The sequence below is a fragment of the Calypte anna genome, chromosome 13, assembly GCF_003957555.1.
Source record: "Calypte anna isolate BGI_N300 chromosome 13, bCalAnn1_v1.p, whole genome shotgun sequence".
In the NCBI taxonomy this organism is placed as follows: domain Eukaryota; kingdom Metazoa; phylum Chordata; class Aves; order Apodiformes; family Trochilidae; genus Calypte; species Calypte anna.
Genome location: NC_044259.1, coordinates 16,793,960 through 16,819,931, shown reverse-complemented (window position 1 = coordinate 16,819,931; position 25,972 = coordinate 16,793,960). Strand labels below are relative to the sequence as shown.

The window sequence follows — 25,972 nt, the reverse complement described above, 5'->3', positions numbered from 1 at the left end:
AAACAAATAATGAAAGCAATAGCAGGAGATAAGAACCTCCCAACTCCTGTAAGCAGCTTATCACAGGGAGACAATCTCAACTGGGGGATGGAAAAAGCACAAGAGCAAAATTAATAAAGAGGCTCTGGAGGGCTGAGAGGAGCTGAGAAGTTCTGCATCCTGGGTCAGAACAGAGCAGCAAACCCAGAGCAGAGCTGGGCCACTGCTCCAGGGCCCCAGAAATGAAGAGAAAAGGTGTAAATTCAGAAAAATCTCACTTGTCTGTGGAAAGCTTCAAGCAGGGTCAGTACCAGGACCTGTGTGGGTCTCTGTGCTGCCAAGGAGGGGAAGGGGGGGATGAACCTCCCCTGCTTTGTTGAAAAGGTCACTGGAAAGGCAACACCAGCAGAGGAACAAGTACAAGGTGTCTCCCACGTGCTGCCCAAAGCCCCAGCAAAAGGCAGCAGGGAGAGGAGCAGAGGTGGGGATGGGCACTGGGATAGCTGGGAGGCAGAAAGCTGCAGAGCCTGAGCATGGCCAGCAAACAACCTCCCATCCCAAAATCCCAGTGCTGCCCCAGCCAGGGCAGCCACCTCGGGGACACAGGGACAGGAACGTGAGCTGCTGAGTGACTAAGGGAGCAAAACCCCCACGTTCTGCATCCCAGCAAAGCCAACTGGTGTTTAGCTTCTGGCCCAGAGCAGTGACCTACATTATCCCCAAGTGCCAAGCCTGTGTCAGCAGCCAAATGAGCTGCTCCTCCTCCTCCTCAGGCTCATTTGGTAAGACACTGGCTCTCCCCCCTGTTTACAGAACTGATTTAATGCACAGAGACTGCAAACAAGCTGTCAGGAAAAAAAAATTAAAAGGTTGTGAAGAGTAGACCAGAGTATCCACCAGACTGGGGATGGATTTCAGCCAGACAACCCCATTCCAGGGCTGTTTGGCTACAACAAAGCAAGAAAATACTCCTCATCTCTCACACTGAGCAGCACAACTATTGGCAAAAGCAGCACCAGGGACTTCTCAGACCTCTCCCAAACACCTGTAGCTTGCCAGTTCTCAGCACCTTTAGCATCTCCTTCTCAGCCAACAGGAGAGGGAAGTGATGCTGCAACCACAGAGCAGGTTTGCAGCTCGGGAGTGCTGAATCACCATCTTCACAGGAGAAAAACCAAAATTATTTCTGCTCAAAACAAGCAACAGCTTTCTCCGGGGGTTCTTTAAAAGCCCAGGTTGCATGGAAGCAGCTTTCCCAAAATGCCAGGCTGAGCAGCAGCCAGATTCTGTGCTGAGGACACAGCCACGGCTGCCACCTCCAGGCTGGACAGAAAGCAGGACCTGGAGCAGGGTCCCCTGGCTCCCCAAGACCCCCACAGCCTGTGCTGGTGACCCAGGGGTGAGTTCCATAGTGACAGGAGACAGAAATCCTGGAGGAGGAAAGGAGAAGTCCTCCCTGCTCTCCTAAGCCCCCTGAAAGCTTTGGAAGGGCAGTCTGGAACTTCAGGCATCATTCAGCAGAAACCCAGGGGCTTTGCTCAGTGCCCCCATGTCCTCCTGGGCTGGTTGGTGACAGAGTGCACATAACCAAGCTTCTGGCCTCTTGCTGGATGTGGGTTCCAAGCCTGATGTTCATTTAGAAGCTGCACCCAGAAAAGGAGAGGGGAAAACTGCTGCAAGTCAGGAGAGGGGACATCTGTGAGACAGGGAAGCATCTTGGGGTTGTTTGCCTTAATCACATCCAGACTTCCTGCACTGGGGCTGAGGAACAATTCATCAAGTTTCTAACTTCTCTAATGGTATAGACAAGGAAAAAACCAAACCCCACATAAAACTACAGAAAAAAAAAGAAAAACAAAACCACCAAAAACCATCCCAAGACACAAAGGCCACTGCAGAAATCAGGGTTCTCTGGTCTGGACACATCACATCCCCTCTTGGCCATGGCAAAACCTGTCACCTCCTCTTAGCTGAACTCTGTTGGACATCAGCAGTGTTTCAGACAAGCAGTGACAAATCCTGGTGCCCAGAACCTGCAGAGCTGTCTGCATATTGGGGGAAAAGCTGCCTTTCTCCTGCTTTCCCTCTGCTCTCAGGCAGGAGGATATCCACCTCTTGCAGCAGGATGAAATGAGCAATTCCTCAGGTTCCCTGCCTCTGGAATTCCTCTGGTTCCTCTGCTGCTCCCCTGCCAATATTTACATTTAGCAGGCATGTTTCTGGAGGAGCTCTTGATCCCATGCCTGGCAGGCTCCAGACATCAAGGGAAGGTTCAGCTGCCTCTGAACACGCCACAGAAGAAAACTATTGTGGTGCCTGGCTTCTCTTCCTCCCAGTTTTATTTTGATTTTCACATTAGGAAAAAAAAAATAATACCCTCAGGGTAGAGAGAGAGAGGAAAAAAAAATTAAAAACCCAACAAACCAAACCCATGTCAGCAGAAAGACTGCAGCTCCCAGGAAGGGGAGGAAGCCTCAGGGTTATCTTCTCCCTCAGCCAACATAGGCAGAGCTCCATCCCAACAAAACAAATCCTGGGCTGGCACGGAAAGGCTGGAGCAGGGAAAGGCACGGGGGGGATTCCAGAGTTACCCAAGACTGAAAGTTTGGTGAACTTTGGGTTTTCCCACCCTCTCCCAGTGTCCCGGAGAGGAGAGGAGAGCTGGGACAGGAGGAGGCACCCAGCTAAGGGGCACAGGCATTCCCTGGGTTTGGAGCCAGCTTTGGGAAGCCATGTAAACTTCCCACAGGGTGGGAGCTGGGAGCAGTGACTAATCCTGCTTGGAAGAGCAGCCCCAGCCTGGTTTTCCTGCTGATGGATGGATGGCAGCCATGCCTGATGCTACCACCAGATCTGATAAGAGGCTCTCCCTTCCTGGGCTCCACAGATCAAATCCACACAGACATCTGGTTCAGCTGCCATAAATCCCATCAGGAAGTGTTTCACTCCTCCAGGAAAAAAGCAGGGAGTGGAAAGTGCACCCATTCCCACCCATCCAGAGCAGGGCAGCGACAGCACAGAAGCTGAATTTCCCCCCATCACATGCCTCCTGCATCACATCCCTGCCAAAACACCCCCAGAGCATCTTTCCCATGCTTCCAACCACCTCCCTTGGGTGGGCAGGGGCTGCAGAAGTGCTAAAATTCCATGGAAGTTGGAGGGAGCTGAGTAACCTCAGCACCTTGTAAACCCAAGCCCCAACTCCACATCCAGAGAGCACCTGGCTGGGGAGCACCTTTCCAGGGACTGATGCTTTCCTCTCACACAGGGGATGACTCAAGGAGAGGAGAGAAAGGGAAATGACACAAAACCACCCCAAAAAGCCAAGCCCAGAGTGACCCCCCCCCGAGGAGCATCCCTGGGGATGCTGAGCTTGCCCCTGGCACTCACCGATCCACAGCTTCCACATCAAAGCAAAACCTCTTCTCAATGGAGTCTGTTTTCCTCCTTGTGCAAGATTTGAGGGTGACAGCTTCATCTTCTCCCTGAGAAGAGAGGAAAATGGCAGAGAAGGAGTGGATGAGAAGAGGGAACCGGCAGCGTGCCCGGCCCCAGGAGGAACGTGTCCAAACCTGGGGGGATGTGGCAACCTCTGCCTGCCAGAAACACACATTTACACACCTGACACCAGGGACTTGGCTTCTCACCCTTCCCCCAAAGCCTTTCAGGTGGAGCTTTCCTCTCTGAAGGCAGAGGGATCACTTCTGGGCTGAACACTTTGGCACAACCCACGCTGCAGGCGGGGGGGGAAGCGCTGGACCCACAACTTTTTGGGAAAAGCTGGGTTTCCATCCCTGCATCCCAGACCTGGCTGTCACTTTTCACTCTGGGCTGCATTTTTGGCAGCATTCTGCACGCCGGAGCTCTTAACGGGAGCAAACATGTCTTAAAATGTTTATCATCTGACAAAGCAACAACAAACCCATTCTTTCATCCCGGCGTCTGCATCCAAGTCCTGCTGGATTCCCAGAGCCCAGCAGGGATCCAGCAGGATCAGCGTGCACTGCTGTCCTCTGCTGGAGGAAACCCCTGCTCCCTCCCTGCCTGCACAGGCATTTCTCCTCCAGCAAGCCTTGAAAACCCATCCATGACTCAAAAAGAAAAGGAATTCTGAGGAGTCCTTGGAGACAGTCGCTTCGCTGCTCTCTCTGCCCTCTCCTTGGTGACACCTTGGCTGACCACCCTGTTCCCTGACATCACCAGGTTTCCAGGAAATGTATTTAAGGACCCAGAACAGCCCTGGGGAGACAACCACAGGAGAGCTGACCCGGGTCAGCCCTCATCCCTGGCAGGGTTTGATGCCAGCAGCCCCAGCAGCCTGGTGGGCATCAGGGCAGGCTGGAGCAGTGCTCCTGGTCCTGCTGGCAGCACCCTGGGAAAGCTGTGGAATGGGAAGAGAGGACATGAAACCCATTGGATTACAGGGCTGGGATGTTTGGAGGCTGACTTAGGATGAAGCTGTTTCTGAGGCAAGAGGAAATTAATTTTCAAAGCCACTCTTCCCAGTGCCAGCTCCCTCTGCCAGCCCTGCACAGCCCCTCCAGCTGCCCCAGGAGGAGACCATTCTCCCTGCAAGGGGAGAATGTTTGGGAATTGGGAACACTCTGGGGAGCTCCATTGTTCCTGCTGGACAGGGGAAGCAAGGCAGTCCTGGAGCAGGGGAGAAGTGCTGGGTGTGGAGGAGCCAAGAGCAGCTCCAGGCTCTCCTCTGGCTCTGCCTCAACCAAACCAACTTCTGGGCAGCTCCAGGCATTGGGGAAGGAGCAAAATACCCAGCAGGTTCACTTCTCCAGCCCTTGGAGCAGGAAGGAGGGACTGGGGAATGCTTCCAGGACTGCCCTGGAATATGGAGCCACATCCAAGGGGCTTTATCTGCCTGGGAGTTTTCTTGTCTTTTTGTTTGGGTTTGGCTGTGTTGGGTTTTTTTGTTGGGTTTTTGTGTGTGTGTTTTGTTTTTTTTTTTTCATTGCTTGGGGTTTTTTTGCTTGTTTTATTGTTGGTTTTGGCTTGCTTTTTCTTTTTCTTCTAACTAAAGGTGCAGAGTTCATTGCCCCCTGTGGCACCCCTCAGTGGGGCACACATCTGACCCACTTCACTGCCACCTGTGTCACCTTCCCAAAAATGTCCCAGAGCAGTGGGACAGCACAGCCCTGCTGCCTGCCAGCACTCACCCCTTTCCCCCCAGATTTCTGGTCAAATGGCACCATGGTGATCCTCTTGGTGTCCCTCTGGTAGGTGCAGTAATGCTTCACCCAGGAGGTCCCAAAGTGCCCTGCAAAGCAAGGAGAAGTTTTAGTCCCAGAACAAGCAGAGTCCCAGGGCCCTCTCCTGAAATCCTCCACATTTAACAACAATTTCACATCAGAGCTCTGTGCCTTGGGATCTTGAGAGGATTTCCCTGTGGATTAAGCACTGTCACCCTCCCTCTGATCAGGGAAAGGGCTCTAAGGAGGCACTGGAAGTGATTCCCCCTCCCAGGGAAAACCTGGCTCCCACATTCCCAACTTAACATAGAACCATAGAACTTTAAAATCCTAGAACCACAGGATCCTAAAACCAGATTCATAGAACCATAGAACCCAAGAACTATAGAACCCAAGAACTATAGAACCCAAGCACTATAGAACCCAAGCACTATAGAACCCAAGAACTATAGAAACCAAGAACCACAGAACCCTACAGCCACACAACCCTACAGCCACACAACCCTACAGCCACACAACCCTACAGCCACACAACCAGACAGGATGGAAAGAACTTGAGATCATCAAGTCCAACCCTTGATCCACTTCAAATCCCACACCCTGGGCCAGTCCCCCCCTCTCCCTCTTCCTTTCCCTCTCCCTCTCCCCCAGATTTTGTGCCTTGCTGAGTTACCCCTGGTGCCCCCAGCAGGACAAATCCCCCTCCCCACCTTGTCCTGGCAGGCACTCACTTTTTTCCTGCACATAGAGGTAGCCTTCCATGGTGTAGGGGCTGATGTTTTTGTGCTCATGAGGATTTTCCTTCATCTTCTTCATCAAGGACTCAACCTCTGACCTTGTTCCTTCAAAACGGTTCCTTGTCTGCAAACCAAACCAAGTGAATGTTTGTGGAAACTCACAAAAGTGAATTTTCCAGTGCATGGACCCCCACCAGGGGTAGGACCCCAGGGATGGGCACCCTAAGGGGAAATGGGGAGCCCAGTGGCAGCCACAGGACAGGGTTTCCTCCTGGGGATGGACTGGAGCTAAAAATGAAATCATTTGTATGCTGAGTTTTGTGAAACAGAATGGGAGAGGGAAAAAAAATGTGACTTTATGCCATGGCAGGAAAGCAAAGCTGCAATGCCAGCACCCCACAGCCCCCTCTGCTCTGGGGAAGCAAAAGGTGCTGCTCTTCCAGGGCTCTGGAGACTTCCAGGATGCTCTGAAACCCTGATCCAGGTCCCAGGGCACAGCCCAGACACCAACCCACTGCCAGGCTGTGTACAAAATGCAAGGAGACAGCCAAAGCCTCTGCTTGATGATAAAAATAAAGAAAACCTTATTACAGTATATCAGAAGTTGTTGGCTAGCCCTGCAGGACAGTGAGAGGGGTGGGCAGGGGGCACCCTTACATTTTGGATGCTGATTGTCAGCTCAGTCTTGAAATCACTGAAGTCCTTTGCAAGCTCATAGCCATGGTGGTAGAAAGTGAAGAGGCCCTGGAGGAAGGCCAGCAGCTGGAAGAGAGGGAAAAATCATCCCAGCACTCAGCAGACCCACAGCCACCCCTGGGAAGGCTCCCAGGAACCCTCCACCCTCCTTTCATTTCCAAACCCTCCTCTGAACAACCCTCAATCTGTGCCTCCTTCCCCCAAAGCTAAGCCCCCTTTTTTAATTTTTTTTCCCCTACTCCTGTCACTCCTGCACTATTGCCCTTTGGAACATGAGCTGCAGTTCTGTTTTTTCCTCCCCCCTCTCTGATTTTCTGCCCCTTTTTCCAAGCCCACCCCAGCAGAGCTGCCTGCACAGTGAATAAATAAAACATTCCCAGAATTTCTGTGGCTTCCTCCCCTCAAATCTCCCCCCCTAAACCTCCCTCCTTCATTTTCTGCAGCCTGAGGCACCCAGAGCCCTCACTCACAGGTTCCACAAACTCAAACATCTTCCTCTCCTGGACCTCTTGGACCTTGAACACATATTCCAGGGAAACCTCATAGAAATGCTGCCGGACCAGGTCCACCTGGCTGTCTGCCTGCAAGCCAGGAAAAAGAGGAAAAGTAGGGAATTATTCATAGGACCAGGACCAAGACCAGCACCAGCACCAGCAGTGTTTGGCCTCCTGACCAGAGGGCATCTGGATCTGATGGGAACGTTTGCATGTGGAACAAAAGGATCTCCAGAGCCCAACCCAAAAGCTGGACAGATGGCACAGCTTTTTCTGCAAACTGCCTCATGTTCTCACCTCCTCAGCAGCTGGGCAGAAAAGCAGGTGTTGGGAGTGAGAAAGTGGCTGCACATTTGGGGAGAAAAAAGGTGATTCCCTCTTTTCTGGAAAGCCCGGAATGGGAGATTTCAAGGGCAGAACCTGCACCTCCCCCCAACCTCCAGAGCCTGACACTTGGGGGGCAGCACCAAACCCTCTCTGCTGTCACAGGAAAAGCCCAAGTGCCCAAAAATAGGGATGTGCCCCAAACCCAGTGCCTAAAAACAACCTTGCACATGGCAGCAGGGTGAGGGACACGGGGGTGCCACCCACACTGCCACCTCTGGGGGGACACTTGGGAGGTGGATCTGGGTACCCCCACCTGGAGCAAACCAGCCCCCAGGGGCTCCTCAAGAGGAGGAAAATCCCAGGGTCAGCCTGGAAGAGCTGGAACTCCAGAGAGGAGGATGGGATCTGCCTGACACCCCTGCAGGGATGGAGACTGGGATGGGATGGAGACTGGGATGAACACTGGGACGGGATGGACACTGGGACGGGATGGACACTGGGCTCCTGTGCTCTGGAAACCCTGGAAGTGGCAAATCCCCTGCCCATGGTGCCCAGGCTGAGCTCTTTAGCAAGCTGAGTTCTGAAAAAGCAGAAAATATGATGCAAACCCCCCCAGCCCTGCCAGGAGGTGCAGGGCAGATTTAGGCTCTCTGTGCCACTTCAGTTGGGCACCACCCAAAGCAGCAGAAACTGCCCATGGTTTCCCCACCCCAGCACATCTGGCTGCTATCACCCTCCAGATGTGGACATCAGGTTAGGAAATAGAAACCCCCAAACCTCCTGGACATGAAGATTCTTCTCTCAAGACACAGTGAAGCCTCAGCCTGCCCATAACCAGTGGTGGCAGCTTCTCCAAAACCCTCCCACCCCCTGCAGGGGCTGCAGCCCCCAACCCAAAAGCCTTTGGCAGGAAGGGACCAGGGTGGGCAACCCCAGAAAGGGTCTCAGACCTGGATTCCACCTCCATGTTTCATGTCCTACAAGCTGGAAGGTTCTTCCCAAGGCACAGCCCCAATTCTTGGGGGGACCTGAGCCTCCAAACCCACTGTGGAGGTTCCTGGTGGTCCCAACACTTAACTCTGGAGCTGGCTCCAGCCTCTTCCCACTTTCCCAGCAGAGTCAAGGTTGGGGTGGGAGATGCCAGCAGATGGCACCAGCATCCCACACCCCAGCTGGCCAGAGCATGGGATCACACCTCCAAAAATCACTGCTGCACAACCCACACGGGGCTCTCTCCCTTCCTGGATGGAATTCCTTCCACCCCGGAGTCTCACAACACTTATTTCAAACACCAGAGATTTAAAGGGTTGTTAAAAAACCTGGGAGAAAGGGATTCTCCATCTCCTGGGATGGATGGCTGCTTCCAGGGGGTTATTTACAAGCCCCAAGGTACCCATGAAAGGACAAAGATGCTTTGGGGCAACCCTCATCCAAACCCCTCCAACCCTGATCCTCAAACTCCTTAAATTCCTGACCCAAACCCCTCTCCAACCCTGATCCAAACCCCTCCCCAACCCTGATCCTCAAACCCCTCTCAATTCCTGATCCTCACCCTCTCCAGCCCTGATTTGGTGGGAGATGATTATTTGGGCCACAGATCCATCTTCTCTCTTGTTCCCCCAAACCTGGTGGGCACCATACACCCCATCTGAGCCATCCCAGTGCAGGAGCCCCCCCTGTGCCCCCCCAGTTTCCCCAGGAGGAGCTGGGACATCACACCAGCACCATGCCCAGAAGCCAGGAGCTGGATGCTGCAGGGAGCAGGGCAGGGAACTCCAGAGCTGGCAGGAATGATGGAAAGCCCAGGGTGCTCACCCTGTAAGAGCCTTTGGCACAGCCAGAGTCACTAAGAGGCTCCTAAAGCAGTTTAAAGGCACCTAAGCCCCAGTGCTCCTCCCCTGGAGCCCAAAGCCAGAGAAGGCAGCTAAAGCCACCCAGGATTTCTGCTGCTGCCTGCAGCAGGACCAGCTCCTTTCCCTAACTACAGATTCTCCCTCTTTCCTGCTCATTATCCATCTGGGATCTCTCTGCTGCACTCACCATCCCCTTGGGTCCCAGGACCCCACTGCTCACAGCCAGGATGAGGGGAAAAAAAATGAGTTTACAGGCAGGGCAACCAATGCTGGAAGCTTTGGCTCAAAGCTGAAGGCAGAGGCTGCTGGACACCCAGAAAAAAAGAGGTTGTGCTCACCTCCTGAAGCTGGGATTCCTTCTTCTTAGATGACAAGTTTAGGTGCTTTTCCAGGACACCACAATACTTCTCTGTCTCCTTGTCATATTTCTTTTTGGCATCCTACAGAAGAGAACAAGAAGGGGGATGCTGAGCAGAGGGGGTGAGGAGCCACAGCAAGTCCCCAGCTTGGGGCAGGACAGGTCCCAGGCAGGAGCTTTCTGCACACACAGGGGGGGCTCAAAGCCAAGAGGCAGAGGAGAAGCTGCCTTTATGCCTGAGCTCCAGGAAAACTGCCAAAATCCAAGCCTTGGGAGAGCCCCTCCTCTGTTCCCAGGGGCTCAGCAGAACCCCCAGGGCCAGGGCTGGTCCTGAAGAGAAGAGAGGAGAAGTGTTTGCTGAGCAAGCAACCAGCACATCATCCTGATCCCAAACCCCTCACTGGGACCACAACACTGTCACTTGGCTTGGCTTCCAGGTTGTCCCAGCCCCAGGAGCCGTGGTTTGGATTGCAGAACAAAAGCAGGAAAGCAAGGGGGGGGAGGAGGCTGCCCCCAGCTGCTCTCTTCACCCACTTCTCTTCCCCAGGTCCTGCCAGAAGCCACCCCAAACCCCTACAGTGCCCTGGGGTCACCCCAAAGGTGGGGAGAGCACAGAGCTGGGGGGCTCAGGTGACTGAGAACCCCTCTGAGAAAAATGGAGTAAGAAAAAGAAAATTGTTCCCTACCTCTTGGAACCTGAGTTTGGCCCCTGGGCTGGGGGGGAAGTCAGAAGCCAGAGGTGCTGTCCCCATGATGTCCTTGTGATGTCCCATACCTGCACCAGCATCTCCCCCCAAGACCCCCCAGCCCCCCACGGTCCTGACCAGCACCCCCAGCACCCCCGTGGGGCTCTGGGCTCTGCTCCCAAGCCCCAGGGGAGCACCCAGCAGCTCCTCACCTTGGCTGCCCCAATCTGCTCCTTACGGAATTTCTCCAGGGGGGTGATCAGCACCTCGCTGGCATTCTCAATCTGTGGGGCAGAGACAGCAGAGCTGGGGGGCTGCTCCACACCTGCCCCTCACCCCCCAGCACCAGGAAACCTCATCCAAACCCTTCTCCAACCCTGATCCTCATCCAAACCCCAACCCTGATCCTCAAACCCACTCCACCCCTGATCCAAACCCCTTTCCAACCTTGATACTCAAACCCATCCCCAACCCTGATCCTCAGCTCTTCTCCAGCCCTGACCCAAGCTCTCTCCATTCCTGATCCTCAAACTCTCTTCAGTCCTGATCCAAACCCCAATCCTCATCCAAACCCCAATCCTCATCCAAACCCCTCTCTATTCCTGATCCTCACCCATCCCCAAACCCTTCAGGATTCTGGGTCTGCCCAAGCTCACCCTCCTCTACCCCTTGCTCTCCCCTTGATGCCACCAGCAGAGGTGCCACCAGCAGAGGTGATACCACCCCCCAGCCCTGGTCCCCGTACCATGCGCATCCGCTCGTCCTCCAGGTTCCTCAGCACTGTGGCAAATTCCTGCAGGGATTTGGCTGGAAGGGAGACAGCACCCACTCAGCACCACCAGCAAAGTAAAAATGGTGGCACCTACTTGGGACACAGTGACCCAGGAGGAACACACGAACTCCAAAGTACCCCAGGACCACCCCAGGACACCCCCTGTCCCTTGGCACCCATTGGGACCACAGTGTCCCAGGAGGAACACAGCAAATCCAAAGCACCCCAGGAGATGCCCAGGCTCCTGGCACCCCCCTGTGTGTTCCTCCCCCATGGGCAGGGCCCCCCCAAACCCCAAGGCCTCACCTATGCAGATCTCATCATCAGTCTCAGCATCCCCAATGCAGCGGAATTTGAACTCATTGAGGGAATCTGCAAACTTCCTCTTGGCTGCAGAGAGGTCTGGGGAGAGAGAGAGAGAGAGAGGGGGGGGGAATGAGGGCAGGAAACCAAAAAAAACCAGAAAAACCACCAGGCAGGGTAGCAGGGGATGGGTAACCCCAGCCAGCACCCATCCGATGGGATAACCCCCTAAGGGGTGCTGCCCTGCTCCTGCCAGCACCCACCAAAATACACCATGGGAGGTGTGGCCTCAAAATACCCCAAAAAACAAGCAGCAGGTCCAGCCCAGGGGGAAATTGTCCCCCCTCCCAGGAGACAGCCTCCCTGAGAGGTTCCCAGGGATGGAAGCCCCATGTCTGGGTGGTAACCCAAAGGTTGATTGCTTCCCAAGCCACAGATTCTTTCCCAGATCTGAATCCTATTAAGTTCTTACTTCCAGTGACCCCAGCAGACCCAGGATCAGCTTTTGGACTCTGGTCCCATCAACCCTGCAGTCACAAACACCCCCTGGGCACCACCCAGGTGCTTGAGCAAGGCCAGGAACTGCAAGGACACCTTGGAGATGGTGGCACCATCAGTCATGTCCTATGGCAAGGGAGGAGCAGGGGCAGGAGGACATCAGCCCTGCTGGGACACCTCAGCTCTTGACCCCAAATCCTCCAAAAGCTCAAGAAAAACTTCTGCTTCCTCTTCTGTAAAACACCCTGGACCCACAAATCACTGTGCCAAGGGCAGGGGAAGTTTCACTTCCAAGTTCTCTGGCTGGCAGCTTCATCCATCACCCCCAGCACCAGGGAAAAACAAAGCCTGGGAAACCCTTCTGCCTGAGCAATGCCACCAGCCTGGGGTCCCAGGTGGGCATCCCCCCACGAGGAGCCTTTCCTGTGCCCATCACATCACACTCCCTGCCCATGGCAGAGATGAATCTCCAGGGGCAGCAAGGCAAACACCAAGTCTGGGAGAGGCAGCCCAGAGACCCAGCTGGGTGACCCCAACCCTCGAGCCAAATCCCAAATCTCCAGCAAGGAAAACCAAACGTCCTCTCCACTGCTCCCACTGTGGCCATGCTCCCCTTCCCTGCCTGGAAAAGGGTCAAGGACCCAAACTGGGTGCACAGAGGAGACCTGGATGCTCAGAGTCCTCACCATCCCACACGTCCCCGCCACCCAAGATGTTGTCACCATCCACCATGTCTCCATCACCCAACACAGAGAATTCTCCCCATCCACCATGTCCCCAGCACCCTCCAAATCATTCACAGTGTCCTCATCATCCCCCATGTCCCCACCCCAGCACCAAACACCCCAACACCAGACACAGGTCTCCTCCTGCCTGAGGTCCAAGGTCCCCAAGTTTCAGAGATCAGGCAGGGCAAAGGAACAATTCCCCTGCTGGCTCAGGAGTGGAGGCTCTCCCCAGTCCCCAGAGCTGACCTTGCAGCCAGCTTTGATTTTTGCTTTTTGCTGAAAAAGCACAAACAGGTCTGGCTCAGGTGTGCTCTGGGGCACCCAGGGGAGAGGCAGGAGGGTGCAGGAGGTGCCAGGGAAAGCCAAACCTGCTGACAAAGCTGCCTGGGCACAAGGTGCTCCTGGGGAGATTCCAACTGAACCCAAAAGGGAATTTTTTTCCCCGTGAGGACAGTCAGACCTTGGAATGCTCTCCCAGGGGAAGCAGGGGGTTCCTCTACTTTGGAAAGTTGGAAGTCTCAGCTCAACAGGGCAACAGGATAATATCAGGAGGGTTGGTCCAGATGATCCTGGAGGTCCCTTCCAAGGGTTCCATGGCTCAAATCCAGAGCCAAGACTCAATGGTGCTAAAGGGGGCAAGCAGAGGATGCTGAGGAGGCCAATTCCACCCTGCAAGGCTCCTGCTGCATTTCTACACTTCCTGCAGAGCAAATTGCTCAAGAGCCTCTGTTTAATTCTCCTGCAGACAACAGGAACCCAGACTCCTGCCCCTTCCTTCCCCTGGGACAGGGAGCAAAGGTCCTGGCTTAGGGTTAGGGCACCATGGCCAAGCTGCTGCCAGCCCTGGGAAGGGGACAGGGTGGGGTTAGGGTTAGGATCAAGGTTAGGGCACCCCCACCCTCCTCTTCCTCCTCCTCCTCCCCCCTTCCCAGAGCATTCCATGCACTTAGGAGCAAGGGGCAGCTCCTGGAGCATCCCAGCACCCAACCCCAGAGCAGGCAGGGGATTGGTAATCCCTGGAGCAGCCACTTTAATCAGCAGCCAAAACAGAAAGATTAGAGCCAGCCCAGGGTGCTTAGAAAGCAGCAATCTGGTGTCTGAGCCTGCAACCAGCACCCCCCTCAGCTGGGGCTGCAGGAACAACCCTGGAGCCAAAGCACCAGGGGGTCAGGATGCATCCCGGGGTGCTGGGGGATGCCCAGGGATGGGGTTTGGGGGGGGATGGCCCAGGGGACCCAGCACAGGAGCACCCTGCAGAGCTGCTGAGCTGGGGATGCTCTGCCTAAGCCAGGGCCAGGAATCAGGTGAATCATCACCAGGAAGGTGATGCAGGAACCCAGCACGATTCCTGCTTGGAAAAGCAGAGTTAGCAGCCAACCCCCAGCAGATTTTTTGGGATACCCCAGCCTGGGGGCAGCCTCACTCAGTGCTGAAGTTGTTCCACAAGGTTTAAACCTTCCCCTTCTCTTTCTGCTTCCCAGGGGAGCTCAGCAAAAGCCCCACTCCTGCCAGACCCTCTGATCCTCTGGACCTGGCACCATCCCTGAGCTGCTTTCCTGCATCATTAGCAATGATTTGTTCATTAAATAACTTCTCCACCCGGTGGCTGGAGTTCATCAGGGGGTGAGGATGCCAGGTTCCCCCTCTGATTCATCCCTCATGGAAATTTCTCCAACCAGACCAGCAGAGACCTCCAGCAGCAGGTTCCAAACCAGGCTCCAAGGGGAAACCCCAAAAACTGCTCAGAAAAAGCAAGAAAAACTGAAAGGCCCCAAAGCTGAGGATCTGAGGAGGTGCTGCACTTGCTGCTCAGCTTTTTACAGCTTTTTACAGCCAGGCAAGGCTCCCCCAGATGCCTCCCATCACACACACAACGTGGATCCTAGGGCAAAGTGTTTGCAAAGGGACAGAGAGCCCATTGTGGGATGAATGAGACCACAGACTGGGCAGCAAGCAGCAGATCAGCCCCCAGCAGCACCCCGAGGGCAGGAATTCATTCCCATGGTATTATTCCAAGAGAGAAAAAGTCCTGAAAAAAAAAAAAACCAAACCCAACCCCACACACAGTCAGATTCTGGAAGGCCCACCTGGCTAAAATGAGCAAATTATTCCCCCTGCTGCCCAGCCAGCCTGGTCATGTCCCAGATCCCAGAATTATGGAATAATCTGGGTTGGAAGGGACCTCTAAAGGTCACCTGGTCCAACCCAGCAAGCAGGGAATCACTATCAATCAATCAGTATAAATCCATCAATATAAATCAATCAGTATCCATAAATCACCATCAACCACTATCAATCAATCACTATCAATCAATCACTACCAATCAATGACTATCAATCAATGACTATCAATCAATAATTACCAATCAATAACACCTGAGTCACCCTGGGAGCCTTGCCTGGGTAGGATGCTTTGGCAAAGCTTCCAGAGATTCCTGATGAAGGAATCAATCCAAGGGAAGCAGGAGGCACCACTGGCTCTCCTGGAGGGATGGAGGGATGGAGGAATTCCCAGGAAAACAGTGCCAGGAGGGAGCAACGGGCTCAAGGACCTCCCTGTTCCTCCAGGAAGGGCTGATCCAGGGAGGCTCCTGCATGGAAAGTTTGCCCAATTTCCCTTCCTTGCCCCAGGAGGATTTTGCAGAAGCAATTCCAAGATCAGAGGGAAGCAAGAGAAAAGGAAACAGCTTGGGAGATCCAGGAGCTGCCTCTGCCTGTGGCCAGGATGGAGAAGAAGACACAAAAAAAAAACCCAGAAATGATGAATCCAGGCAAAGTTTCCCATTTCTGGGGATGCTGAGAAGACAAATATTTGTCTGCAGAAAGACAGAGCCCAAGGCAGGTCCCTGCTCCCACCTTGCAGCCCTCCTGGCTCTGGGAACCACCACCAAACCCTTGGAAAATAATGGCCCAGAGAGTTTCAGGCACTTAACAGCAAAACCAAACCAAACCAGAAGGTTTCTCAGCTTCCCCATCCAGCTCCCCAGCTCTGGCACTTTTCCCTGTGTTTATTCTTGCTCACATCCTGGTGCTGTTTGGCAGCAGAACCCAGCCCAGCAGGCACCAGGTTTGCAGGTAACAGGCTGGGGAGGTGGCCAAGAAGCAAGGGCAGGGACTCAGGTGTAAATCTTCAGGCACATCTCCTGAGGGATGTGTTAAAAAATAAAGAAATAAATAATAAACCAAAAATAAAGTAGGTGTGGGTGACAGCTTAGAAGTGCCTGGAAAAGGTCAGGGACAGGGTCATGGTATGGAAAACTACTGACCTGGCTGGCACTTCCCAACTGCAAGAGTAAAATTAAATAAATAAGAAAAATCACAGGAAAAAAAGAATATCATAGAATGGTTTGGGTTGAAGGGACCTTAAAGATCACCCAGTTCCAGACAGGGACACCTCCCCCCAAGCTCCAAGCCTCCCCCCACCCAGCATTTCCTTACCCCCCTGGCCACACAAACTCATCAACAGGAGCCTGGAATCCCATTTCATTGGAATAAAACGCCCTGTCCCAGATATTCCACTGATTTAGAGGATGTTAAACCAGGAGAAATTTGCTCCTGCCCTGGGCAGCAGCACCCATGAGGGGAGCAGAAGGGTGGGTGGGGGTCTCACCAGGAATTTGGGAGGGGGTCCTGGCATAGGAGAGGTGTGGGCAGAGCCCCCTCACCCCCAGCTTATCCCAGGATTAGTTTGGAATTAAATCTCTTAATTAATTAATTCACTCAACAGCCACCCTGGCTCCATGGCTCCAGGGGCAGGAGCTGGGACATCACTGGGGTCCCACAGGGGGTGCTGAGACCCCCGGGTGGGGAGGGGACACAGAACACTTCATGGGGGACACAGGGACACATCTGTCCCCTCCTTTGGCTTGGCAGCCACCCCAGGGCTGGGGGGCTCCTGGAAGTGGGGTCAGGTCCTGGGGCCAGAGTGGTTTGGCAGCAGGATGGCTGCGGAAATCCTTTGGTCTGCAGGGCTCCTGCACCTCAGCTGGAAGGACAGGAAAATTCCCACCGTGCTGGCAGGAACCTTGCTGGCCAGTGAGTCAAGTTTTCCTGCTTTTGGCAGGAAGAAAAAAAAATTAACAAATTTTAAAAATAATTAAAAAAGAAAAAAAGAGAAAAAAAAATGTTGATAATAAGAAATTAAAATCTCCAGCAGAGCCCCGGGGGTGAGGAATGGGATGCATGGCCCAGAGCACATCCCTGCCACTAGCCAGGGCTTCCTCCCAGCCTTGGTGGCCACCAAGATGTGGGAATGCAAGCCTCACACAGATGAGGGGAGCAGAGGAGCCCCCAGCACCAAAGGGATCCCCCAGCACCCAAGGGATCCCCCCCAAACCCAGGGCACAGCAGGGCTGAGAGCCACCCAAGCATCCTGCTCTGCACTGGGGATTTAATGATTTGATTGGATTGGATTTTTTTTTTTGTAAAACATTGCTAAGCAACCAGCACCCGGGGAGGGCAGGGTGCTGGACAGACGCTGTTTCAGCTAAAAAAAGGGAAAACTAAACCATGAAAGGGAGGCTCCAGCATTATTAAAAAGGGCCAGGCCAGCTGATTTGATAGGGCACCCAGCCCTGCAGTGACCCTTTCCCTGCCCCCATCCAGACACCTGGGAGAAGCTGCTCAAAAGGAGAGGGCAGGTAGGGGGGCAGAGGGATGGATGCCCTGCACACCCCATCCCATCCCACCCCATCCCATCCCTCTGGGGTGATGGTACCTGAGCTCCATAAAATCCACCAGCACCCAGCCTGGGGAGAAACAATCACTTTCTTACTTGAGGACTTATTTACAACCTGGCTGCAGATAAACAGTCTGGGGGCTTTTTGGTTTGTTGCCCCCAACCAACCCATAAATAGATGCTTCTTACACCGCAGCCCAGAACCAAGGGAGCATTTGGGGTCTTTTGGGGAATGAAGAAGGGAGGTGCCTGGCTGGCAGACACCTGTGAGCCCTGCAGGGGATGGCAGCCCTGGGGGGGCACCCACTGCCCCCCAGGATGTGAGGCTGATCCCTGGGGAGGGCTGAGGAAGCAGCAGCCATTCCCCCCCATCCCTTGGCACCAGCAGCTCCACGTGCTGCAGCCAGATGGTCCGGAGGCTGCTGAGCTTCCCACCACCAGCTCCAGCAAGGAACCAGCCTGGCATCCCCCCAGAAACCTCCCATCCCCCCAGAAACCTCCCTTCCCCCCCTCTGGGACCCTGCTCTGCAGAGCACCCTCCCCAGCACCCCTCCCAGCACCCCAGGCACACAGAGCCCCCCAGGGTCCTGCTGGAAAAGCAGAATTCCCCCCCAAGTCCAGCAGAGCACAGAGTGTTGGGATGGAAGGGACCATCTGCTCCAATCCTTAGGATTTTATTGCTGAGCTGAGGCTTCAAACTTTCCCAAGTGGGGGGGAATCCCCCCCCCTTCCCTTAGAAGAATTTCTGATTGTCCTTCTGGGGAAAAATTCACTTCTTGGGAATCTCCCCAGGAACAACTCCTGCCCATTGCCCCTGATTTTACCCAAGTTACAGAAGCACTGAGGCTGGAAAACACCTCTGAGCTCATCCAGCCCAGCCTGAGAGGACTGCCTAAGATCCCAACCTTTTTTTTTTTTTCCACTGAGGATCACCAAATCCAGCTGGCTCCATCCTTGCTCTCAAGAGCCTGGGTGATGCCCTGACAAATCTCCCTCCTTAGCATCCTGCAGCCCACAGCTCCAGGGCCCCCAGGAGCAGGTGGGAAATCGTGACAGGAGAAGAAAAAAAAAAAATCCAAGCAGGCTGGGATGCAGCAGCCAGGGTGAGAGGCACTGGAGTGCCTGGGAGAGGCAGGAGGGATGATGATGATGATGATGATGATGAGATGATTCACACCCAGAACAAGCTGTGCAGGTTTTGGTACCCAGCTCCCCCTCCTCGCCCACCCTGCTCACGCTGCAGCTCCTCATGACACACTGTCCCCAGCCCTGGGAGCTGCCACCTCCAAATTACCCAAAAAAAAAAAAACAAAAACCACCCAAAAAAAAAGAGGAAACCAACCCCAGAGTCTCAGCATGCAGGTGACACCTTGGGTACCACTGGGCAGGGTGGGATTGGCCCTGGCAAAAAAGCCTCTTAAAGCTGGAAGTGTCACAGGAGTCACCCCCAATCCATCCCCCCCAACCCAAAAAGGCTTGGGTTTCACCCAAGAGTGAGCACCCAGGCAGGGCCAGCAGCATCTCCAGACTCCATCCCCACCCTGGGGCAGCAGGACCCCTGCCCAGAGCTGCTCTGGGCCCCACTCCCAACAGCAGAATCTCCAGGAACACCTCAGGAGCCTCCTGCCAGCATCCTTTAGAAGCAGCAATCAGGGACCCACAGTCCTGCACACCCAGCACCCTTCTGCTCCCAGCACCCATCCCCAAAACACCAGCACCAAAGGGACCCCCCCCAGGAGGTGGCAAAGGGTGCCAGGGGATGTCACACCCAAACCTCCTGCAGGGATCATCCCCATGGGCAGTGGGCGAGGGGGAACCATGGGCAAAAGGCTGCAAAACCCCAAACTTTCCTCCTTACCACCAGGATGAGCCCCAGAGGGTAAAGGAGCCACCTCTGGCTGCACACCCATCCCCCTCCAGAACCAAAGCAGAGAATCTGATGAGTTGGAAGGGACCCATCAGGACCATCAAGTCCAACCCCTGTCCCTGTGTAGGGCACCCTCAGGATCACCCTTGTGCCTGAGTGCATCATCCAAATGCTTCTGGTTTGGTGCTGTGCCCACTGCCCTGAGGAGGCTGTTCCACTGCTATGGATGAAAATCCTTCTCCTGACACCTCCCCTGATTCAGCTCCCAACCATTTCCCCAAGTCCTGTCTTGGGTCACAGGAGTGAAGAAACCAGACCCAGTCCCATCTCTTCCCCAGGGAGCATCTCCTGAGGCAGGAACACATTCCCATGGCTATTCCCACCTGAGAGGAAGAGGAGGAACTTTGAAGCTGTAAATAAAGCAGATTTCTCCTTTCTATGAGCCCCTCTTGGAATCAAGCAGGCAGAAAGCTGCTAAAATCTGAGGACTGCAGACAACTGCCCCAGGGCATGCAAAGGAGGAATAATTCTCCTTGGCCTCCAGCCTCCTAGCCAAGACCTCTCCAGCCATGGACATCTCCACCCATTAATGTTGGCACCTGCAAAAACCCAAAAAATGGGCTTTCCTGGAAAGAGCAGCCCCAAAGCTCTGCACCTCAGTCCCTCTCCTCTGTGCACAGGAGCTGGGAAGGTTGGGGGTTGGTGCTTCAAGGACCAGAAGGGCAAAAGGATGAAAACAACCCCAGAAGGGGTTGGGTTTCTCCTCCCTGGTGGAGATGTTGGATGCCAGCAGCTCCAGGGCTCAGGGACTCATCACCAGGCTGGGAATCAGCCCAAGGCGTGGGCTGGTGACAGGGTGCTGAGATCTCATCTAAGCTGGGGGAGTAGAAGGCTTGGACCAGAAGATCCTGGAGGTCCCTTCCAAGCTGACATTCCACCATTCTACCTGGCTCTTCCTCCAACAACCCGAGGGCTTTCAGCCTGGGGAGGCAAAGGAGAACATTTCCAGTGCCCACCCAAGCCAGGGGCTCCCCCAGGACACCAAACTGGACCCTGAAATGTTTCCTTGTTCCCCTCTGAAGCTTCCTTTGTACCAAAGCAGGGAATTAACTGCTCAGGTTCAGCACCCACCAGGGCTTTCACTTTCACTCCCAGGCAGGTCACCACTTGGTGCCAGCTCCAGGGAGGGCCACGCACCTTCCACATCAAAGTTGGGTTCCAAGCAGACACGGACAAGCTGGATTTTCAACTAAAGGGAAAGAATTTTCCCAGGAAAAAAAACCCCACGGCCACCGCCCTCCTGGCACTGCCCGCTGTGGTGTCACGGGCTGCCCCCCTGTCCCCTTCTTTTGGGACACCCCAAAGGCCAGCCAGGGTCTGGCCCTGATGGGCAGGGGTCTGCAGAACCCCCCTCAGCCCCAGCCTGGCCCCAGCAGACAAATTGCAGCCCGAGAGGCAGCAGCAGGAGGGGTGTGGACGGGTTCGGTGGCTTCAAATTAGTGCTTGGGAGGCAGAAGCAGCAAAAAAAAAACCCAAAACCCAAGAGCAGAAACGTGGCAGGGCACCAAGTGCAGCCCCAGCACCCAAAGGAGACTGTGAGCAGCCAGGGCCACAGCTCCCTGTCCCAGGGGAGAAGGGACACAAAGGTTCTGCAGCCCTGGGAGGGATGGTGACCACGGCTCCAAGGTTGGAGAACGAGCCTGACAGCATCCAAGCTTTGGGGTTCATTATTTATGTCTCACTCTTGGTCTTTGCATTTGCAAAACTTGCTGAATAATTTATGTCTGGTGGATAGAGGAAGAGGGACACATCCTCCTGCTGAAAAATCAGGTCAGTCCTCACACCAGCCCAGCAGCAAAGGGAGACAACAAACAGGCAGAGATACTCACTGGGGGAGGAAAAAACCCCAGGATTTACAGATCTCCATTTATATTCCCACACTCCAGAGGTGCCCTCAGCACCAGAGGCTGTTCAGCCCTTCAGCAAACCAGGATTCCTGGCAACCTCCTGAGTTTTTCCCCCCTTTTTTTTTTGTTGTTGTTGTAGTGAAGGAGTGAGAATCCTCCTCCTCCCCATGCTCCTGTCCAAGCTGCTCCTTGCTGACACACAAAGAGTTACTTCCCCCTGTCTCAAAACAAAGAGGATGTGAAACATCCAGCAGAAAATGCAAGAGGAAGGAAAATGAGAGAGGATATTGCCAAGACTTCAAGCAACTTGCTCTGCAGGCCTCCTCACCCTGCCAAGAGCTCAGCCACCCTCCCAGCTCCAGCGTGCCCTGAGCTGGGGGTCTGCTGCTCCCTGGGACCTCCCCAAGCCCCCCATGATGGCCAAGGAGATGGGGAGGTGATGGCAGAGGGGGGGATAAGGTCACCCTGCCCGGCCAGGGGGAGACAAACTGCTGGGAGCCAGGAGAAAAATAAAAGGTGGGGGAGAGAAGCGAGCACCTGGTCACTGGAGGGACCAGGGAGCAGCTCCTGGTGGTGCCGATCCCCAAATCCTGGGAAACGGGGAGAAGAGTGGGAAGAGGCAGGGCAGCAGCTCTCCCCCCCTGGATAAACCCCATCCATGCCCAGGCAGAGGGGCAGCACCGGTGGGAGAAGGAAGGGGGAGGCTCCAGGACAGCCACCAGGATCCATCTCCCTGCTGCAACCACATCCTGGGCACCAGCAGGGAGAGCACCCCCAGCCCTGCCCAGGAATTCGGGGCTAATCCAGGAAGGGATTCAATGGAGGCTCCAAAACAATCCAGCCAGAAAAAAACATCCTTATCTCCGGCAGCCGGCGAGAGCCCTTCCTGCCCCGGGGGCCGTGGGACAGGAGCCCCCCAGCAGCACCCAAAAAACACCTCCCCGGGCAGGACGAGGGCACCTGCTGGGAGTGGGAACAACCAGGTCCTTCCCAGGATGGATTTCCCAGGGGAACAGGAGGCTGGAGGGATTTGCTCTGGGAGCAAACCCAAGCTCCAGGCAGGGCCCTGCAGCTCCCCAGACACTGAGCCCTGCAGGACCCCGATGCACCCAGAGGTGTCGGGCTCTGGTTTGGGGGTTTTTTAACCCAAAATGAGGGCACAGAGGGGCCCCGTCCCCTTCCCACCTCCTCCTGGAACTGCACCCATGGGGCTGGGTGGGGGCATGGAGCAGGAATCAGCACCCCGGGGTGGGGGACAAGGTGAGGGGCTGGAGCATCCCCTGCCTGCACTCCCGGGGGGGCACCCACCCCCAAACCCACCCTGCAGCCCCCCCGGGCCAGGCTGGGGGGGTCACGGGTGATGCCAGGGGGGGTCCTGTCCCCCCACGGGTCAGGTGGACCAGGAAGGGGCAGGGGCATCTCACCCCTTCCAGGAGCAGAGAGGGGACAGAGGACACCGGCGGGGAGGACAGAACCCCCCAACCGACCCAATCCAGCGGTACCACCCCTGAGCACCGCGGACCGGGACCCGGTGGACCGGAACCAGGTCCAGCCGTGTCCTGATGGACCACAAGTGTCCTGGCAGCCCAGAACCAGGACTGTGCATGTCCCAACGGACCGAGACCAGAACCAGGAACGTCCCGCTGGACCAGGATCACGCGTGTCCTGCTGGACTCGAACCAGAACCAGGCACATCCCGATGGCCCAGCCAGCCCGCAGAGGGGAGCAGGTGGTCCATAACGGACCAGAACCAGGACCAAGCCGAGCAAAGAGGGGTGAAGCGGGACCGCGGGCAGGCAGAACCCGGCGGGCCGGTACCGGGGCCCGTCTGGAGGGTGCGGGGCCGGGGCAGAGCCACCCCCCGGACCCCTCACTTACTCTTGAGGGCAGCGACGAGCGACTTCCCGTCCTTGATGAGCTCCTTGATGAACTTGTTGGTCTTTTCCAGCTCGGCCTCGTGGGACCGGAGCCTCTCCCGGAACTGGGGGCTATCCAGGCAGCACTCGCTGAACTCCAAGGCCGGCAGCCCCATGCTGCCCGCACCAGGGAAACTCCCCCCCTCCCGCAAAAAAAAAAAAATTAAAAAAATTAAAATTACTGCTTTTTTTTTTTTTTTTTTTTTTTTTTATAACGCAGCCAAAGGGCGGGCCCGCCTCTCCGGGAGGAGGAGGAGGTGGCACCCGCCCGGGAGCGGCCGAGCCGAGCCGGGCCGTGCCGAGCAGGGCCGGCTGGGGATGGGGGGGAACGGGCGGGGATTGGGGGGGACGGGACCGGGGGAATGGGAGGAGGGGGTCGGGGGGGGGGAGGCGGAGCCGCTGCCCGGGCCGGGCCCGCGCTCTGCCCGCGCCGCCGCCGCCACCGCCGCACAAGCCCCGCCCCCCCGGCGCGCGCGCGCGGGGCAGCAGCCAATGGGGGAAGGCGCTTCCCGCCGCGCTCCCGCCCTCCGCCGAATAGCCCGCGCCCACCCCGCCCCGGCTCAGCCAATCGGCTGCGAGAGGCGGAGAGGATGAATGGGGAAGGGGGAAAGGGGCGTGGCCACGGAGCGGCCCTACGGGAGCGGGAGGGGAGGGAAGGGATCCGCACCTGGGCCCTGCCCCGCAACCTCCGGAGGGGTTGGGCACCCTCAGTCCCCGGCTCCCGACCCTGCCTGGAGCCCCCCGCCCAGCCCGCCGGGCTCCCGCCTTGCCTTTTGCCCTGCGCTTGGTTTAATTGTTTTTACCCCCCGAGATGATTCCCCCGCTTTGAATAACGCGAGTCACGCAACGCCAGGGGTTGGAAGGGGACCTCTGGAGATCAGCGAGGCCAAAGAACCGCTGGTCACACGCAGCAAGGGCCCCCAGCATTGCCCGAGGGTCCCCATGGTCACCGCATCCCCGCATCCCGCCCGGCACCGCATCCCATCCCCGCATCTCGCCCGGCACGGCCCCCGCGGGCTGCTGCCTGCAGCCCCTTTCCCTGCGGGAACACGCCAGGAATTCGGCAAGCTGCCTCGGCACCTCCCCCTGGGGACTGGCGGCTTCCAGGAGCAAACTGCAAGCCCCCATAAAAGGGATCGGTGCCCCCTTCCCCCCCCTGGGTTGGACTCCGGCTGCTTTCGGGGGGAATAAAACAGGAGAACCCCGCAGTGTGGAGAGAACCGGGAAATAAATGGCAGCACCCAGCCCAGGGAGAGCCACCTCCTGTGACAGAGAGTGACACTGGCAAATAATCCCCAAATCGCTGGAATTCCCCTTTTTCTCCCAGCTCAGCCATTGGGGCCGGCGAGGAGGGCAGGAGGTGGCCCCAGCCCAGCACCCGCAGCCAGGAGCTGTGCAGGGACAGTGTCCCGGAGCCACGTGGGGACATTCCTGGCCAGCCAGCCGTGAAAAGCCACGCCGGGCCCTGCCAGCTTCAGCCTTTCTTTGATTTCTTTTTTTTCGGGTTTTTTTTCCCAAACCGGGGAAGATGGATGCTCCGGGGCTTGGCGTTGGGATTGACAGCTCAGGATCCAGCCCCGGGCTGATGTTCCCAAAATGAATCCCCCTCCCCCCGATGGTTTCTGGGTCCGGGCACAGCAACCTGACACCCGCTCAACCTTTTGTCTCTGCCCGGTTGTTTTGCTCGGGTTTCTTCATTCCCTCGCAGGTCTAAGCACGATTATTGTTTTTTTCTCCATCTTCCCAGCCTAATTCTGGCTGAGTCACTGCCTTCGGATATGGTTTGCCAGCCCCTTTTTTGCACGAGGACTCCTAATTATATAAAAAAAAGAGAGAGAGAGAGGATGTAATACTAATTACACGCTTATCTTGTAGGCAGGATGTAAAGTTTAATTAGCTGTCATTTATGCCATATGCCTACAGCCCTGTAAAAGCACAAGATATTCTTTGGATCTTTGCTTAACTCCTGGTTTTGCTTTTCTCCTGCTACATCCCAATTGTTCCTTCCCAAAGGCTGTTCCAGCCTGACCAGCAGAGCAGAACCTGGAACTGGATTTTGTAGGACACTGCCTTAGAGGATCAGAATATCTGGGGCTGGGAACTGAAAGTCTTTCTCCATTTTTCCCAGAAAGTAAGGATGTTCAGGCACCTTTTTTTTTTTTTTTTTTTTTCTCCTGAGGACAGAACTGGAGGGTGTTCCAAAGCTGGGGAATTATTCACACCCCATGTCCTGGGCAGGTAGGGATGAGCAGGTCCCCTCCTGGCCTCAGCTCCCCTTTCTCCAGCTGCAGCTGCAAGCACCAGCCAGCTCCAGCTCAAGGGGGTGCTGAGACATCTCACCTGAAAAATAACAACAAAGGGTTGGACCAGGTGATCCCAGAGCTCCCTCCCAAGCTGACATTCTGGGATTCCCAGATCCACTCAGCTTGGAGCTCTGAGTGTGGGAGCAGAGGAGGAGGAGGAGGAGGAGAAGGAGAAGGAGGAGAAGGATCAGCCACAGACATTTTCCAGCCCAGGTTTGCTGGGTTTGTGCATCCAGACTGCCAGAGAACACTGCCAAAGGGGAAAAGGACCCAGGGAACAAAAAGAAAACCCCCAGTTCCCCATCCTCCAGCTACCAGCATTCATCCCCTTCCACTCCCAGGCTCTTTGTCTCCACAGATCTATTTTAAGGCTGTGTCACCTTCAGCACAATGTCATCAAATAGCCAGAAACCTGCCCAGAAAAGTGATCCTGGGGGGTGCCTGCTCTCCTCTGCATCTCCAGGGCTGTTCCCACAGGTTTCCAGCAGATGAAAGCTCCAATCCCACACTCCCACCCCTCAGCCTGTCCTTGACCAGACACCAACCCCTTCTCCTGTGCCCAGCCACCAGCCCACAGCTCCCTCTCTCAGGGAACCAAGTCAGCAGGAAAATAATCCAGCAGGAGAAAAAAAAAATAATCACCACAATAAAATGAACCCTTTTTAC

General features: G+C 55.5%; 1 protein-coding gene across 1 annotated transcript in view; it reads right to left on the bottom strand.

Moving 5' to 3' along the window:
* Positions 1-23,424, bottom strand: part of ARHGAP26 (Rho GTPase activating protein 26) — a 98,227-nt gene extending 74,803 nt beyond the window's left edge. The window contains exons 1-10 of the mRNA XM_030459113.1: positions 22,966-23,424; positions 11,413-11,508; positions 11,080-11,141; positions 10,547-10,618; positions 9,629-9,730; positions 7,087-7,197; positions 6,578-6,682; positions 5,915-6,044; positions 5,151-5,251; positions 3,370-3,464 (exon numbers count right to left, since the gene is read on the bottom strand). Of these exons, the coding sequence (XP_030314973.1) occupies positions 3,370-3,464; positions 5,151-5,251; positions 5,915-6,044; positions 6,578-6,682; positions 7,087-7,197; positions 9,629-9,730; positions 10,547-10,618; positions 11,080-11,141; positions 11,413-11,508; positions 22,966-23,119 (1,028 nt within the window). The 5' untranslated portion in view covers positions 23,120-23,424. The remainder of the gene's footprint in view (positions 1-3,369; positions 3,465-5,150; positions 5,252-5,914; positions 6,045-6,577; positions 6,683-7,086; positions 7,198-9,628; positions 9,731-10,546; positions 10,619-11,079; positions 11,142-11,412; positions 11,509-22,965) is intronic.
* Between the last annotated feature and the right edge of the window lie 2,548 nt (positions 23,425-25,972).